General features: G+C 45.5%; 1 protein-coding gene across 1 annotated transcript in view; it reads left to right on the forward strand.

Moving 5' to 3' along the window:
* Positions 1-18,530, forward strand: part of Tpd52 (tumor protein D52) — a 90,011-nt gene that overhangs the window by 62,495 nt on the left and 8,986 nt on the right. The window contains exons 2-4 of the mRNA XM_038347407.1: positions 7,973-8,088; positions 13,076-13,224; positions 14,199-14,300. Coding sequence (XP_038203335.1) covers positions 7,973-8,088; positions 13,076-13,224; positions 14,199-14,300 — 367 coding nt within the window. The remainder of the gene's footprint in view (positions 1-7,972; positions 8,089-13,075; positions 13,225-14,198; positions 14,301-18,530) is intronic.

Genomic DNA, 18,530 nt, shown 5'->3' on the forward strand with positions numbered 1-18,530 from the left:
GAACTGCGGTTGTCCTTATATAATATCACTTGTGCCTCATCAGGCAGAGTTGTTAAGTCAAAGATTGGGCCCTGAAAGCCCTAACAGGCCAGGCTTAGCCACCAGCCACCAGTTCTCATCACGACAATTAAAGTGACATGCAGAGAAAGGCCGTTCATCCAGTGTCGCCACATTGGGAAGACTCCTCTCCCCACCCCTTCCTCCCATCTCCACATTAGGAAGAACAAATGAGGTCTGGTACCCCTTCCCCCCTCTGCCCACCCTATCTTCTCATCTTCATGGTTTTGACATGAGTCTTAGGTTTAAACCACAGGCAAGATACTGGTCTGGCTATGGCCTGGCCACCACTGTCCAGCCATTGATGAATGTTTCCACACTGTCTTGTACTGTATAAAATCTTATTTCATATCTCATTGCTATTTTTCTACATAAGTCACCCCTTCTCTAGTTTTCTTATTTTTATACAGTGAAATGTTTAAATGAAATGATCTGAGATTATTGTTTTAGACAGGGTCTTACTATGTAAGCCTGGCTGGCCTAGAACTCACCGTGTAGACCAGGGTGGCCTTGAGCTCATAGATACCCACTTGCCCAGCTTCTGGAATTAAAGGAGCACACTACCATGCCCCACTTTGGAATTCTTTTCCAGATGTCGAACTGTATAAAAATGGCTGAAGTTTTAGTTATAATCACTGTAGGAAATCTTGAAGGGAAGAAGTCTTAGCCGCAATAACGGGCAGTGATCTGCTCAGGTGGAGGTCCAGTTGGGGCGTGAGGCCAACCCACCTGTACCTTTCGTGCAGAGAAGCCCCATCACGCAACCACCCTTGCTCATGGCTAGACTGTTGAATCTAGACTCCTGTAAACTGGAAGATTCTAGAGTCAGGTTAGGGGTGCAAGTGTGTAATGCTAACACTCAGGAGGCTAAGGCGGGAGTCTGGGGCCAGCGTGGGTTAGATGGTAAGACACTGTTCGTGGCCGGAATTGGTGGGGTATGTGGTGGGTGAGAGGTCATCTATGGGCAAAGAGAGAACCGACTTTAACTAAAGCTTTAGCTGATCCACAACTTTAAATAAAATATTAGCCTTTGTTCTGGTGTAGGCCCCCTGAGTTCTGAGGTGCGGTGATAAGGAAGGGATACCAGGGCTTAGGACGTGGAGCCGGTTCAGGGCTGACTTCTTCCTGCCTGCCTTCCTGCCTCCAACACCTTCACGCTCTCTTGGACAAGGTCCCACTGTGCTGGAGCCAACTAGTCCCTTCTCCCTCACTAGCTCACTGCCATCTGAGACCCTTCAGGTCATGTGTTTGGTTTTTAAGTTATCTTGCAGGGCTGTCAGATGTTTTGAGTTGAACTGGAAAGCAGCGTTTTCTCGTCACTCCAGTCTTTGAATTTATGCTTTTTGAAGATTGGTTTGGTCACGTGTGATGACTGTAATACTCTTGGGCGTATTTTAAAAGAAAGTTGAGGCTCTCATGCGTGTTGTCTGACCTGACCTGCTTCATTTAGGAACCCTGTAGCTCTGTGTATTCTCCCACACAATGTCTGTGTTGTGCTTTGTTTAAATGAGAGGTCTGTAGAGAGATCTGGGATGATCTGAGCTACTGATGTCCAATTTCCAGATTCCCTAATCTTATAATTGCATGGTTTCCAGCTTAAAGACAAAGCACACAAAACTGTGTACAGTGGTACCATGTGGTCCATCGCTCCATCCTCACTCCTGAGACAGCTCAGCTGTCACTCATGCCTCCAGCTGGCTGATGCCCACTATGTAGCTTCCAGCCTGTGCTGCTGGAGGGACCTTCTAGACGACACATACACACTGACTGTCCCCTCAAACCACACTGGGGATTCCCTGGTTAGTACTGAAGATGGAAGGACAATCTGCTTCATTAGAAAATTAAGGAAGTCATTAAACTATTAATAACCAAGGGGGGGGGGATGTGATCCCCGATGTCTAGACACCTGGATTCAACTAGCTCTTCCAGCCAGAAAGGCCGTGGAGAAAGAATTAGCCCTGGTTCTCTGTCCTGCCATGCTCATTGGTATTTCTCTAAGGAAAAACTGTACAAGAGCAAGCCAGAATGATGGTCAGAAAGACCGTCGAGGTTTAGTGTTGTGGAATATTATTTTAAGGTGTGTTACATTTGTTTATTCTGTGGAACGTTTGTTTAATGATGTAAAGATGGATTGCTTTTGTTTATATTGCACTTGTTTAACTCTGTGAAGCTGTGATTCTTGGCCTGTGTAAAACACCTGATGGTCTAATAAAGAGCCGAGGAGCTAACAGGGCGGCAGGAGCAAGCATAGGCACGGCTGGCAGGCAGAGAGAATAAATAGGAGAAATCCGGGAAGAAAGGAGTAATGAAGGGGTGAAGAAAGGAGGATATCAGGGGCCACCCAGCCACCCAGGAAGCCATGGAGCAAGAAGCAAATAAAGGTATACAGAAATAGAGAAAGATAAAAGCCCAGAGGCAAAAGATAGATGGGATAATTAAGAAAAGCTGGCTAGAAACAAGCCAAGTTAAGGCCGGACATTTATAATTAAGAATAAGCCTCTGTTTATCTGGGAGCTGGGTGGCAGGCACCCCAAAAAACCAAGAGTGTAAAGCAAACAACATTTTAGTCTTCCAACATGGGGCTAGAGTAAAAAAAAATCCAACACCAGTTTAGTCTTGTCTCTGACTCAGGGTAAATTCTGTAACCTTGGAGGGGCTCAGTTTTCCAGTAGAAATCACTATTCCCATTGAATGCCAATTTAATTTTGTTTGCTTTGATGGAACATGTTCTAAATGGAAAAAAGATTCTGTTAAATAAAGCATGGTGAGAGAGCATTACTCTTGGGGTAGATACGGTGACCGCTGTTCTGGATTGTTGTAGACACTGGGGTCAACCCCAAATACAGCATTGGCAAGTGTCAAGGAAGTGGTGCAATCGGGCACATTCAGGCTCGATAGACCTAGTGGAAGTCTCGCTGAAGACTGTAGTCAGGGAGACGAGGTATTACCTGGGGTCGGGGCATTGAAGGAGTGTTGTAGAATGTTATTTTAAGGTGTGTTACTTTTGCTTATGCTCTGGAACATTTGTTTAATAATGCAAAGATATATTTGATTCAGTACGTGCGGTCAGGAGGTTGCAGGGAGGAGCCAGGTGAAGGGATTTTAAGGAGGGGAGAGGTTGTGTGCTGAATAGGATAGCCTTAGCTTAAAAGGCAGAAACAAGAAAGAAAATAAGAGGCCTGATTAGGTACTGGGAGGCCCTTAGATGTTAGGGATGGACATTCTCGTAAAAGTGACTTAGTAGATTTGGTTGTTTAACTGGATTTATTATTATTATTGTTTGTTTTTGCTTTTTGTTTTTGCTTTTGAGACAGGGTTTCTCTTTGTAGTTTTGGAGCCTGTCCTGGAACTCACTTTGTAGACCAACTGGCCTGAAACTCACAGAGATCCACTTGCCTCTGCCTACTGAGTGCTGGGATTAAAGGTGTGCACCACCACCGCCCGGCTCTTTTTTTTTTTTTTAAATGAAGTATGTAAGTAATTTGGGGAGGATTGGAGGCCCAACATTCGGCCAAGCAGAGAATCCCTGTCAAGGCAAAGTCCCCTCACGGTGGCTGGCAAGATCAGCTGCAGTAGACATCAGCCATACTCTTTGCCATTTAAAATAGCTTTTCATTGGAGTCTAGGCAGAAGCATTAAGAAACAAGTGTTTGTGCATTGTTTGTAATAGCCTCATGATTTGAGTATGAAAGTGATGTATTTTCTCCCCTAAGCTGACTCTTCCTCCATACTTCCATACTACATGCTATTTATGAACATATAGGAAAGAAGATAATGCCTAGAAATTTATGTAAGAAGAGGCAGACGTTCAGAACGGAGAAGTAAACTGGCACAAAGGCTGCCTTTGGCCGGTTTTAGCCTCATAGTTTTATTGCTACCACATGGCGTCCAGGTCTTGCCTCCTGCTCTCAGTTTGGTTTTCAGGTCAGGATCTTGGGGTGTCTCCTTTCAAATCAGACTGGTTTCAAACGCCCTGCACATGTGTGTGCCTCTGTGGCTGCTCGGCCTCTTTAGCCTCTTTCCTCGTCTGTAAGTGGTCATAGCAATCCCCGCATCACAGATGTTACTGTGTAAGTGACTGATTCTGGACCTCTTGGCTCAGGTTTGGATGTAAGTTGAGCCATGTGGGGCAGCTGTGGTTAGTAACTTCTCTAAGATGAGATGACTGTAGAGTTTGCCTGTGAACGGAGCATCTCCCACTTGGTTCTTGCCTTTCTGTGTTTGTTCCCAGCTGAGTGTCTTAACAACCTGCACCTTTAAATTTTAATGCCATTGATTTGCTGCCCCCTGCAGGTGAATGTGAGAAAAGCAGGCTGAATTATTGCTGGCTGGCTTTGCTAGATCGATAACCAAGTATGGGCGTTACCAAAGTCTTTTTTTCTGAGACATTTATTTTTATAGATAATCTAATGAAATAATTTGATTATCAGGGCTGCAGAGATGGCTTCGCGGTTAAGAGCACCGGCTACTCTTCCAGAGGTCCTGAGTTTAATTCCCAACAACCACATGGCTGCTCACGTGGGTCTGCTGCCTTCTTCTGGTATGCAGGCACACATGTAAATATGCATTCATACATAAATAAATAAAATTTAAAAATATTTGAATATCCCTTACGTGGTGGTTTGAAAAACAGCCCCCCAAAGGAGCGGCACTATTAGGTGTGGCCTTGTTGGAGGAAGTGTGCCACTGTAGAGGTGGCCTCCGAGGTCTCTTTTGCTCAGGCTTCCCTCTGTGTGACAGTCAGCTGACTCCCTGCTGCCTTCTGGTCAAGATGTAGCCAGCACCACATCTGACCACATGCCACTGTGTTCCTGTCTTGATGATAATGGGCTGAACTTCTGAAACCATAAGCCAGCCCCCTCAATTAAATGTTTTTATAAAAGACACCATGGTTATGGTGGTTCTTCACAGCAATAAAACCCTAAGACACATTATCTGAAGTTTTTTGGGTCCATGTATTTCATATTTTGTTTTTTTGTCAGTGTTTGGATTGAGGAACATGTGCGTTAACTTTACTGATTGATAATCCTGGTTGAAAATCCAAACCTGGAAAATAGTCATGGTTTTCATACTGAGTGTTCCCATCCCATGCCTGCATCCTTTCAGGTTCTTTTTGGAATAGAAGATTCCCCCATACATTAGCAATTTGATACTGTATTTATCTCCTTGCCTATTTAGACTTGCAAAACAATGTGTATTTAAAAGCATGGAAGAGCTTTTGCTACAGAAGGCAAAGTTTAATACTCGAATTCTCTTAGCACTTTTTGATTTGAGTCCTGTGCCATCAAGAACTTAGTCCCAAGCAAAACATCAAGTTAGATGATTTTAGCTTTATGTTGCACGGGACTGAATGTGCATTACCATTTCATAAGGGGAAGAAGGGAGGCGAGTGAGGAAATGCTGGACCAAAGCAAGACCACAGCCCAGGAGGACAAACTCTGAATCACAGTGCTCTATTCTTGGTGTTCGAAGGTGGTTCAATGGCTCTTCCTTCTGGCTTTCCTGACCGCAGCACACTTCTTTCTCTCGAATTAGCTCCACACCCTGTATGTAGATCTCTTTTGTGGATATCCCACATCTCTGGCATCTCCAACATCTTGGGGGTGTCCAAGGAAATCCAGGCTTCACCTTCCAGCTTTACTTAGTGGCCTTTCTGGACTTCCGTACAGAGTCTCCCGTCATGTGTCTCTTTGGCTTTCCTTAGTAGGAAGCAATTACTCAGTGAGCATTTCTACCCTTTGATTGTATAAGAACAATCTCTGCTCCTGAAAGCATACTTGAGTTCTGCTTGTTAGTGTAGTTCCTGAACAGGCTTGTTTGTATTACTTTTGCTCCTTTAATAATTCTTTAACATCTTGTGCGTGGGCCACTGTTTTGGTACTGCTATGCTAATTATTATTATACTTATTAATTACTTTTAAAAGTTAGTATGCAATAAAACCCACATCAGATGCCTCTGTCCTATGCATACAGCCACACACGATTCTCATTGCTTTGTGGTTTTCTTACATGTATTGTGGTGCTGGCTACCCGTTCAGCAGTGTGCGTTCCCTCCTGCCTGCCTGCCTGTCTGCCCACAGGTCCTTCCTCTGCTGGTTGGCATCATGCTGGGAGGGCACCCCATTGCTGATTCAGGTGGACTGTGGCAGGATGAAGGCGGTGGCACTGACAGGAAGAGGAGGAGGCCTTCCTGGTCCTGGGTGCATCAGAGTCTGTGACCTGGGAATGCTGGGAATGGGTGGGCAGACTGTGGCTAGGTTGAGTCACCGGTGTACAGTTAAGAGGGTACCGGCTAGCTCAGTAATTAAATCATCTGTCAGTACAACATCTTGAAAAGGTCAGAATCAATGCAAACAAAATCCTTGTTAACAAAGTATCAAAAAGTTAACCAAGGCAAGGCCAGTGTCTGAATTACCCATGCAGAGCCACTTTAGAACCTGAGGCAAAAGGCAGCATCAGCAGTGCTAGTTCTTTCTCAAGTTTGCTGCTCTGGGCTGGGTGCGGTGGTGGCGCACACTTTTGATCCCAGCACTCTGGAGGCAGAGGCATGTTGGTCTTTGTGATGTCAAGCCTGGTTTACATAGTTTCAGGACAGCCAGAGCTACATAGTGAGACTTTGTCTCAATTTGAATTCCCTTCCCTTTGATTTTAAAAATTGGATTAAAATATGCATTAGTTTGTTTTCTTGCTGCTGTGAGGAAATGCCTGAGAAAAGCAGCTCGAGAAGAGAAGGGCCTCAGTCAGGGAAGACAAGAAGCAGGACCAGGCTGTAGAACCCCAGGGCCTGCCCCATTGACACAGTTCCTTTGCTGAGGCTCCATCTCCTAAAAGCTCTACAACCTTTCAAAAACAGAGCCCTCAGGTGGGGGCCGACAGCTCATACATGAAAGCAGGTTTGTGTGGGATATTTGACATTCAAACCTTAATCAAATACAATTGCGATTTTTGGTTGTTTTTTTGATTTTTCTACCCGATGCTTTATCTGAGCTGGCCTTCAGATGGAGCTGGACAGGGAAAGGCGAGAGCTGGAGATGGTTGCCACTCTGGCCACGCTCTAGAAGTGTGGTCTTGATAGGGGGCTCTGTTTCAGGGAAGGAGTGCCGTGGGTTTGGAAGTCTCTGTGTTGTTGGTCATGTCTCTACATAGTAGATACAGAGAGCTGTTTGTCCTGGAGACTGTAGACCCCAGCCTTGGAACTCAGTCCTTCTGTGTTAGCCTCCAGAGCATTGGGACCGCAGGCCTGTACTGCCTTTCCCCATGACATTGTGCTTAAGATTATCTCAGTGAGGTGCAGGCTCATGAAAAGCTGCAACCAGTTTCCTGCCTCCGCTGCCTCCGCTGCCACTTGGGAGGCGGCAGAATCGACTTCCATTAGGGCGTTTGGTTTGCTCCATCATGGAGTTTGTCTCACAGGGGCCTAATGAGCACACAGTCTTCTCCTGTGGGCTGGTATGCAGAATTTAAAATCTACTCTCTGCTGATTTATTTGTGCAGTATTTTAAACATTGATGTTTTGTTGAGACAAGATCTCCTGTAACCCGGGCTGGACTTAAATTGATCTTAGCTGAAGATAGCCATGCCTAGTGATTGTCCCATCTCCTCCTAAGTGCTGGGATTATAAGCATGCACACTATGTTTAGTATAAAGGTAGGTCATGGTGGGACCCCATTCCTCTGCTCTGTCGTAATTATTTTGAGATGGATACTGAGAGTGAGTGGAAGCCTAGACGGCACGTTTCTCAGCAGGGGTTTGGCATTCGTTTTATCGGCTCTCCCAGAGTTTCATCTTTCCCCAGGATCCCTTCAGTATAGAGGATGAAGGGGTCTGGCTGTAACCTCAGTGACTTGGTTCACGTGTTGTAGGGGTTAGCTTAGCTTTCACATTTGACGTGGTTCTTTTCTTCTTTAACCCCCAGGTCTGCTGAAGACAGAGCCAGTGGCCGAGGAAGGAGAGGATGCCGTTGCCATGCTCAGTGCCCCAGAGAACCTGTCAGAGGAGGAGCAAGATGAGCTGAGACGGGAACTTGCTAAGGTGAGGGCCATCCTTTCTGGACCTTTGCCTTCCCCAAAGACTCTGGTAATAGCTTATGGGAAAGGCTCAAGGGAAAAGAGAGCATCGTGAACTGGGATAACCTGGAGTCTCAGAGGAGGGAAAGGGACTCCAGTTAGTTTTCAGGTGGCTCTGGGAGTCAGGTGCAGTGGCAAATGGGGAGTACACTATCAGACCCGTAAAGCAAGTGCTCGCCAGCCTCATCCTTGACATTGTCTGTGTTGTGGATATAGACAGCCTCATCCTTGACATTGTCCGTGTTGTGGATATAGACAGCCTCATCCCTGTTGTCCATGTTGTGGATATAGACAGCTTCCTCCCTCCTTGCTTTCTTCTTTGCTTCAGACTTCAGCCTGACTTCCAGACATATTTCCAGCTCCGACTTTCCATAGCTTTCGCTGTTGTGTTTTGTTTTTTTCAAGACAGGGTTTCTCCATGTAGCCCTAGTTGTCCTGGAATTTGCTCTGTAGACAGGCTGACCTCGAACTCAGAGATCTGCCTGCCTCTGCCTTCTGAGTACTGGGATTAAAGGCGTGTAGCACCACTGCCCGGACTATACAAATATTACAGTGGTCTGTTTCACAGTGCACAGTTCAGTGTCGTTCAGCACGGTCAGTGTTGCAGCTGTCCCCTCTTTCAAGTTATGAACTTCTTTCCTGTTCCAAGGAACCCCCTGCACTCATCAAAGGGCCACTGAGCCGCCTCCTCTCCGCTGTTTTTCTCCTATGTGGATTTAATTGTTTTTTGGATAGTTCATATATAACACGTGACCTCTGTATCTTGACTTCCTTCAGCAGTGCCCTCAGGATCATGCTTTTGGGGCTCATTCCTGCTGTGCCATCTGTCAGTAGTTTGTTCCCTTTTTATGGCTAATAATAGTCCATTGTGTATTTGTTTACCATATAGATATGGTATTGTATTGTTCATATGTCTGGTAGCCAGGTATATTATTGACAGCTGTGGATAGTGAACCAATAACATTTATGAACAAATGATCTTTTTGAATTCTATTTTGTATATGCTTAAAATTAAGATGATTTCACCATACAGTAATTCTACATTGAATTACATTTTAATAATCCATTCATTTATCTATTTCTTTGTGTGTGCACGCACACCCATGCACATATGGAGGTCTGCAGGAGTAAGTTCTCTCCTTCCACCAAATGGATTCCAGGGCTGGTCCACAGGTTTGGTGTCAAAGCCCATGTTTTAACTTTTAACGGTGTCACCAAACTGTTTCCGACAGCAGTGACACTGCTTTACATTCTCATGCTGATTTCTTCACATTCTTAGTAAAACAGGCTCCCCCCGCATCCTTTTATTAAAGTGTATGTGTCAGTGGGTGAGAAATGAGATCCCACTGTGCTTGTGATTTGGATTTCCTCCAATGACTGGTGATACTGAGCCTCTTGTCATGAGCTTATTGGCCATTTGTATATTTTTTGGAAAAAAATACTCATTAAGTCCTTTGTCCATTTAAGAAATGGGTTGTTTTCAAATGTATATATATTCTGTACCCTTACCAGATTTGTGAATCCCAAGCATTTTCTCTTACTCTATAACTTACCTTTTCACTCTCTTGCAATTAAAGAAATGATAGGAATTCAATTTGAAATACATTTATTAATGTAGGTGTAGAAATTTCAGGAGGGATTTTTGTGGGCTGGGAGGAAGCAGGTCTGCATGTATGCATGTCGAGGCCAGGGAACACCTGCAGGTTCACATGTATGCGTGTCGAGGCCAGGGGATACCCGCAGGTTCACATGTATGCATGTGGAGGCTAGAGGACACCCGCAGGTCTCACATACGCATGTGGAGGCCAGGGGACACCCGCAGGTCTCATGTATGCATGTGGAGGCCAGGGGACAACCCGCAGGTTCACATGTATGCGTGTCGAGGCCAGGGGATGCCCTCTCATCAAACACCCTCCACTGTTTGAAATTTGCGTTTCACACAGTGTTTCTCTGCGGCCTGCAACTTGCAGGCTCCTGGCATCTTCCGCCTCTGCCTCCTCAACACCGGGACGACACCACACTTCAAAACAAAACGGCAACAAAAATCAGGGTCCTCGTTTACACAGCGAGCACTTGACTGACTGAGTCCAGAATGGAAGTTCGTTTACATATTATGAAATTCACGTTTTAAAGTGTTTGGTTTACATTCCCAGGGTTGTACAACCAGCATCATGTGCACTAGAACATTTTCCTTAACTCAGAAAGAAGCCCTGTTCCTATTGACAGTCATGCCCTTCTTTAGCCCCTAGCAACAGCTGGTCTAGTTCCTATTGTAGACTCACCTGCACTGGGCATTGCATGTGTATTGGGGACCACTGAGTGCCAGCCTCAGTGTCTCCTCAGGGTCCAGAAGGCTCCCAGCAAGCACGGGACTTAGATCTGAGGGAGAAATGAGTTCCCCACTATACTTTTCTGCGTCGGCTTCTTTATTTTTCTCTGCTGTCCTGTTCTCTAAAGCTTCCAGTTTATGTACACAGGCAAAACCAAGGCAACTCTCAGAGCTTGGATGTCCCTTATCTTTGACAGTCCCAAATGTGATCTGTATGTCTGTCTATGCTGCCAAACAGAAGATAGTTGCAGGGAGGTGACTTCTAATGTATCTCAGGGAACGAAGCGGAGATTAGACTGTAGGAACCAAGGCTATTGACAGAGTGGCAGCAGGATGACTCAATACACCAGTACATGGGAAAGAGTTGTGCCCACTTGTCCACATTCTGCTGAAGCTTGTACCAAGGGAGAGTGCGTATGGCTTCACAAGAGATCCACTGTGAGAATCAGTCAATATGCAAAAGGCGGTAGACCCAGACCCTTGCAAGCTGGGTTTGCCTCCATCAGAACACATTCGTTCTGGTGGGTCAGCCTTCTGCCTCATCAGCTGAAATCTCACTGCATGATTCCTGTGGACTGCAGCACACATGGATGTCATTCTAGTCTCTGTTATGTTGTGTGATATTCTTCCTCAGGAGACGTGAGCAACCAGCTACCCACATCAGATAGGTGAGTAGACAAAAATATGGATGCCACCAAAGTCCAACTCAGTGAACCAGGGAGTTCTATTGAAGTCATTAAAAGAATATGAATGAGCCAGGTGGTGGTGGCACATGCTTTTAATCCCAGCACTTGGGAGGCAGAGACAGGCATATCTCTGTGAGTTCGAGGTCAGCCTGATTTCCTGGGTTTCAGGACAACCAGAGCTGTTACATACAGAGAAACTCTTAGTCTCCCTTTACCCCCAAAGAGTGTGAGTGGCAGATTACATTCAGAAGCAGGAATGACTCAAAGACAGCTGCACCACCAAAGCCCACCCCAGCATGAGTGACAGCTCATCAAAACTGGGAATCTGAAACAGACTGCATAACTTGTGAGCAGGTCAACAGGCCAGAGTGTCTTTTTCTGGGTAGCTCAGTTGGCCTGAGCCCCTTCTAGTCTGCTCTCCTGGACTCGCTACTTTAGGAGGTCCAGCTGGCTGGTCTGGTTTGTGTGTCTCTGTCCTTCCCACCCCCATCTTGGCTGGACTGAGTACCTTCTAGGCAATTCACTTGATTACACTTTCTAGGCAGCTGAACTTGTCTGAGCAACTTGCAGTAGTCTTTGATATTTTTCTTCCTTCCCTCCATTGGTGAACAGCCTATCACTTCCTGATCTGAAGAGGTACTTGCTGGTTGAAACTGACTCAGCAAAGCTGTTTGTTGCTTTCCAAGGCCCCTTGGCTTTGGGATCCTTGACTTGTGCTGCAGGTCAGGTGGGGCTGAGGGTGCCACTGGGCAGTAAGCTAAGGGAAGCGTTGTGCAAGGGGAATGAATAGACTTTAGGGACCTGATTTTCTTTTCTACTGATTCTTATTAATTCATTCATTCATTCATTCAGCATCCCAGCTGCAGTTTCCTCTCCCTCTTCTCCCAGTCCCTTCCCCAATTCCCCCTCTCTTCCCACTCCTCAATCCACTCCTCCTCTGTTTCGGAAAGGGCGGGTCTCCCATGAGCATCAACAAAACATAAGTTGCAGTAAGACTAAGCACCTCCCCATGTATTAAGGCTGACCCAGAATGAGGAGTCGGGTTAGAAAAGCCGGTAAGAGTTAGAGACAGTCCCAAGCTACACAACTGTCACATATATGCAGAGTGCCTAGGTCGGTCCCATGCAGGCTCCATCGTGGAGCCCAATTTTCAATTTCGTCTCTACCTGGTGTCTGCGTCACACGGTGACATTTCCGTTTTCTCTCTGTGATGTAGCCTTCTCTTCTACCACACCTCACAATCTCACTTGTACCTAGATGCTTCTGTCTCTAAATCTTTTCAGCGTCTCCTACCATGATCTCATTCCTTCAGTCAGGCTCCTAGAAGAGAAGCTGAGTCTAGCTCCTTGTCCACACCAGGCACGTCACTTCGCCATGGTGCCCTGTCCTAGCATACCTGGCCATAGCTGTCTAGGGTTGGAGGTTCACACAGTGCAGGGCTCTCTAGGGGACATCGCTTAGTTATACAACTCTGACTTTGGCAGACCCACTATGCCGTCGATGAAATACACAAGAAGGTTGGTTGCAAATGTCTAAGTGGCGGATGGAGATGGCTCCATGTTGTAAACAGCAGCTTTTGTGGCAGCTGGGTAGTAGTGTCTGGAAGGAAAGCCGTGGCTGCTAGGCTGCTACAGCGGATGTAGACTGAGCAGTCCACGTGAGAGGTTGAAGCCCCGAGACTTCTGAGATAACAGAGCAGAGAACTGTGACAGCATTGAGAGTAGCTCTGCATCTCTCTGCATCATCTCTGCATCGTGTGTGTACACCGCTTACTAACAGTGCTGTTTGTAAAGACACATAGCCAGGTGTGGTGGTGTGCATACTTTTAATACTAGCACTTGAGAGACAGAAGCAGGTGGACCTCTGTGAAATTTTTTTTTTTAATAACTTACAGAGCAGCCCTTGCTGTATTTTCTCCTCATCCCTGTTTTTCATAGGTGGAAGAAGAAATCCAGACTCTCTCTCAAGTGCTGGCTGCAAAAGAGAAACATCTTGCAGAGATCAAGCGCAAACTTGGGATCAGTTCACTTCAGGAATTGAAGCAGAACATCGCCAAAGGGTGGCAAGACGTGACAGCGACCTCTGCGTATGTTCCCCTGGTGTACACACTTCTAGACGGTGTGAAGGATGCGTTTGCACCTTTTCTTTGGGGGGAGGAAGAGGAGGGTCATGAGGGTGTTTTGCACCTCTTTTCTTTGGACCACACAGCCCTTTCTTCCCATTCTTCGGAGCACTCGAGTGTTTTCTAATGTTGTTTCCTGAACATTCTAAGGAGTAGAGAGCAGAACAATCTCGTATGCGGGTTGTGGGAACAATATTGAAGTTCTAAAAGTGTTAGATAGTAGTCCTCCCTTCCTGTGTATGTTTTTTTCTTCTTCCTCACAGTCAGAAAATATTAAGCGGATAATTCTAGACATAAAACTCAAGTTTTAAATTGCATGCTATTCTGTGTAACTTGACTAAATCTTCTGCCATCTTGTTTTGTATAGCTTGGGACATGATTCATCCTCTTTTCCATTGTACCCATGCTCTATGCACCATCCAGTCCTTACTCATTTCGTGGCTATTTAAGAGAAGACGACATGGTATAGCTAGGGTTCAGTGTAAGCAGCGATTGTTGGCATCCACTAGTGATCTTATAGCATACTGCCATTAGCTTAGGGAGGGGACGTCTATATATTGGCTTTTCCAGTATGTACTCAGTGATATTTAGTCCTCAGAACCCAGTAGATTAGGCGATGAGATAACCCCAAATAAGGTATAGGCTCAGGTAAATGAAATTTTTAATACATGTGCAGTTTTTGTTGGGGGGGAGGGCATTTGAGTTTGTGAGCCTTACCCTGATAACTGCTTGGTCCATTCCTTTCTATGCCTCTGTTCAGGGCCCTGCAGAAGACTGTGGCAGAGGGTCTATTGCTGCTCTGATGGTTAGAGAGAACGTTAGATGTTCTTAAACTGTCCTGTACTTGAGTTTCTCAGTAGATGATGACACTGTGCTGGAATTTATAGGAAAGCCTGACTGATACCCCCTCTCCCTCATTTAATCATGTTTGACTGTAGATACAAGAAGACATCTGAAACCTTATCTCAGGCTGGACAGAAGGCTTCAGCTGCATTTTCATCGGTTGGCTCAGTCATCACCAAGAAGCTGGAAGATGTCAAGTATGTGTATACGTTTTCCCTTGCTCACCCAGTAGTTGTGACAAGCTTAACTGGTGCTGGGATCGCTGTTGGTCCCTGCCTGTGGGTCAGAGTACTGCTGGGTCCCCTTCTGTTACAGGGAGGGAGGGTTCGCCTCCACGCCAAGGCCTGCAGTGCGTGCCTGAATTTTTAGGCCTAGTATTCTAAGCTCCAGAATGAGTTTCTTGTGAGTCCCTTTAAGGGCTGTTGAAAAATTCTGGTTGCAAACTTTTGCATCTCGGTCCTTCTCAGTCTTGCGGTGTCAGTCTGTCTCTGGTGTTTGCAAATGTGGATTGTGGGCAGAGCCGAGCGTCTTTCTGGGGACAAGTACAAGAGCACTGAAGTGCATGCTTGGCCTGAGGGTGTCACTGTTTGTGTGTGACATTTGTGTGTCATGGTGTGGCTCCAGGATGCTCATGTGTGCACTGGTTTGTACTAACCCATAGCTTTACATACACCCACACTCAGGCCTGGGTCTTCATTTTGAGTTTCTTTTTTTAAACTGTGCATCTGTATTCGAGATTAGTTTGCAGAATGTTTCTTGTCATTTTGGTGAAACCGCTTTGTGGTGCTGTTGTGCTCCATCCACCACCATGATTGGAATAGTGCCAACATGGACAACATGGCTCACGTGGGCTCTGCGTCTGTTGGCATGCACACTTCCTGTTCGTCTTTTCCTAACACAGATTGCATGACTTTGCATTTTTATTTGTAGGGAAAATAGGTTTTACAACCAGAATTTTGTTAGTTGAATTGGTTTGTTCAATTACTATTTTTTACTGTGTATTAAAACCCATTTCTTCATTCATCTCATTGAGAGCACCACGGTTGTAAGCATGGCACCATAAGGAGGGATTTCCTGACCCTTGGACAGTCATGTGTGCAGTACCTACCAGATGTCCTCAGTTCTTCCAATGCCGACTGGCTCTTCAGTGTGTTAGGGGCTATGTAAAACATACATCCTTAGAAAAGTAGGTTATTTAATTGTGACACATTCGTCAGAACTTCCTTTCTGTTTTAATGCTTCCTCTGGCTTCTTACAGATTGCAAGCCTTTTCACATTCCTTTAGGTAAGGAGCGCAAAATGCCTGCTGCGGCCACGCATCTGTGTGAGATGAGCATGAGAGAGCGGATGTTGATGCCTTGGTGGATGCTTGTGTGTGTCCACTGTGATTTTCCTGCACTCGCGGTAGCTCAGACCCAAGTGTTTCTTACTCCGAGGGAGGGTTCCTTGTGTGCCATGCGTAATGAACAGTTGAGAGAAGGACTTGACGCTGCTGCACAAGGGATATGGAAATGAATTTTTAAGTTTGTTATTATTGTCATTATGTTTACCATGGCATACAGAATTCCTCCCTTTTGATGTCTGACTTTGTTTGGTTTTGATGCTTTTGTTTCTGTGGTGCTTTTGTAAGGATGTTGGGATTCTCCTTCATGTGTGTCCTATTACATAATTATAACAGAATTGCATGTGTGCTGTCTTGTGGTAGTCGTCCATCTTATAAAGGTTTCAGTGCTCTTCTTGTGTATGGCAAGACAGACTTCAGGCCATGTACTTTTCAATGTTTGTCTTATTAGCTCATAGATTTTGCTGTTTTATTATTTTCCGCTAGCTGTTCTTTAAGCATACTGGGTAGTTTTATGGTTTTTCGGTAGAAATGGGGTATTAGAAAGGACGGGCTGTGTCCTGTAGGTGTCACCGTGACGATTCTGATTATGTGATTATAAACGTAGGCTTTGGGGGAGACAAGTGGAGATCTTAAAGAGTAAGCAGGAAGGGTCACCATCTCTCTTCTGACTGGAGTACATCATTGCCTTAAGGTGCTTGTGCTATGATTTATCTACTCCCCCCCCCACCCCCCCCACCCCCGTCTTCCTTTCTGGTTATTAATTGTTAAAGTCAGATTACAAAGTGATGACTTTCATTATGGCGTTTGCATATGTATATGTCATTATATATTCTTGTTATTCATCATGGCATCTCCCACCCCCCCTCGCTGGCCTCTTCTACCCTCCCATGGTCCTCTAATCTTCTTTCATGTTACATGAATTCCGTCATCCTCTGCTTTTTCTTTCTTTTCTCCCTCCCTTAAGATCTCCTCCTTCTCAGGGTTTCCTTTCTGCTCCCTCCCTTCTCTTGGATAAATCAGCCGACACATACAGCTCTAATTTTGGTTACACCTAGTCCTGGAAATCAGAATAAATCATAGAGATGCATATACTCATTGCTGAGCTATTTAAAGATTGTGATTTTAAAAGTATCAACTAACCAATGCTCAGAAGAAACTGTGGGAAAATGGCCCAAGTGTTGGAAGCAAATGAATAAGAATTTAGTCACATACGCCATTCTAGCCCGAGTGCCTGCTGTGACCGGGTCTGAAGGCTATACCCACAGACAGACAGCTTTTGTTAGAATAGGTATCTTTGAGTGGTGTGTGGGGGAGGGGGTAGCGGGGGGTACCCAGGGCCTTGGGATGCCTTCAGAAAGCTTGCAAGTACTCGATCATCAGTGTCTTGTATAACATTAACACAAAACAGATATAGCACTATGCAAGGCCTGTGGAAAATGACATACTCTATCTTACAGATCGCTCTTCCGCACACGGTTAGCAAGGTTAAAGCTGATGTGTATGTGGTCAGTGTGTGCCATCATGTTACATCCATCAGAAACAGAGTCTGCTCTTCTGATGGTCTTCTCATTTCACTTAGAAACAGCGACTGTGCTGCAGTATTCTTAAACTAATAAGTTTTGTTCTCTGAGAATTTCATGCAGGTATAAAATCCTTTCCCCCACCCACTCTTGCTTCCCTCCCAGCCCTGCCAGTACCTCATTCCTCTTCGTGGTATCTCTCCCATATTCATTAGTTTTGGTTTAGTGTCCTATTGAGTTTACCTAGGGCTGTCTGTGTTACCCTGGGTTTGGAGCTAACCATCACAGCATTGTGGGCTCACCAGTGTGTATACAAGTGCATATTATGCCTTCCCGTCTCCCAGAATCCGTTAGCTGCCAGCAGTTCAGCAGCAAGACCGCATAAGTCCTTTCTCTTTCCATATCAGGCTTCCATACAGACGGCCACCGCCATGTCAGGCTTACGAGGTGACATTTCTTAGCCTTTTCCATACCTTCCAGCTCTTAAATTCTTTCTGCTCCCTCTTCCACAAAGTTCTTTTTTTTTTTAAAAGATTTATTTGTTTATTATGTATACAACATTCTGCCTCGATGTTTGCCTGCACGCCAGAGGAGGGCACCAGATCTCAGAACAGATGGTTGTGAGCCACCATGTGGGGTCTGGGAATTGAACTCAGGACCTCTGGAAGAGCAGCCAGTGCTCTTAACCTCTGAGCCATCTCTCCAGCCCCCTCCACAAAGTTCTTGAACTTCAAGGAGGTGGTGTGTTTGTTTCTACTGACAAATACTGCATATCACTATGTGGAAATCAAGTCTTTTGATCAAAACTTGGCAATAAGAAAAAATTCTCTTCTGAACTTTGTAATTCTTATAGAGCAGAGATCAGCTCAAGTCACTTAATCTAGTTTCATGTTTTCAGACATACAAGGAAAACAAATCTGATCTTTCAGATCATAAAGGTCATGAGGCAAACTGGCCACATTCCTCCAGGAACCACCCAAGGGAAGAGGCTGTTTCCCGGCCCTAGCAGCATGGCCTAGGGCTTCCAGTGGGAGCTAAGAGGATGGATACCAGAGATCCCTCTTGCCAACTGCTCTGAAACAGATGGTTAATCCCATTAACTATCTTTGAGTCCCCCTCCTGCGGCAAACTCGAGACCAGTGATTTCATGCCCGTGTAGTCTGGGATGCAGGAAGAGACGGGCGTTGCTTTTGTTGACTCGGAGATTTCAGCATTAGGTTTTTGTCTTATAAACATGGTCAGTTAATGAGGTGACATTTGAGATTTAGATATTTGTAATTTGGCTAGGCTAGGGATGGGGGAGGGAAAGGAAAGGAGGATAAGTGGGGGTCAGGGAGAAAATGTACGAGAGCTCAGCCTGGCTGGGATCCTGGTGGGACAAGTCAATGAAAACTGACCCCTGAGGCCCTTGGGGACGGTCACTGGCCACTGCTGGAAGTAGCATCTCCATATCTCCATTTCCACCTTTCCCCCGTATACACAGGCAGCACACTGAGTCTTGCTTTAGAAGTCCCTTCTCATTTTAACTACTGCTGCCTTTAAACACAGGCAATGGGCTCATG

Source organism: Arvicola amphibius, chromosome 11 (genome assembly GCF_903992535.2).
Source record: "Arvicola amphibius chromosome 11, mArvAmp1.2, whole genome shotgun sequence".
Taxonomy (NCBI): Eukaryota; Metazoa; Chordata; class Mammalia; order Rodentia; family Cricetidae; genus Arvicola; species Arvicola amphibius.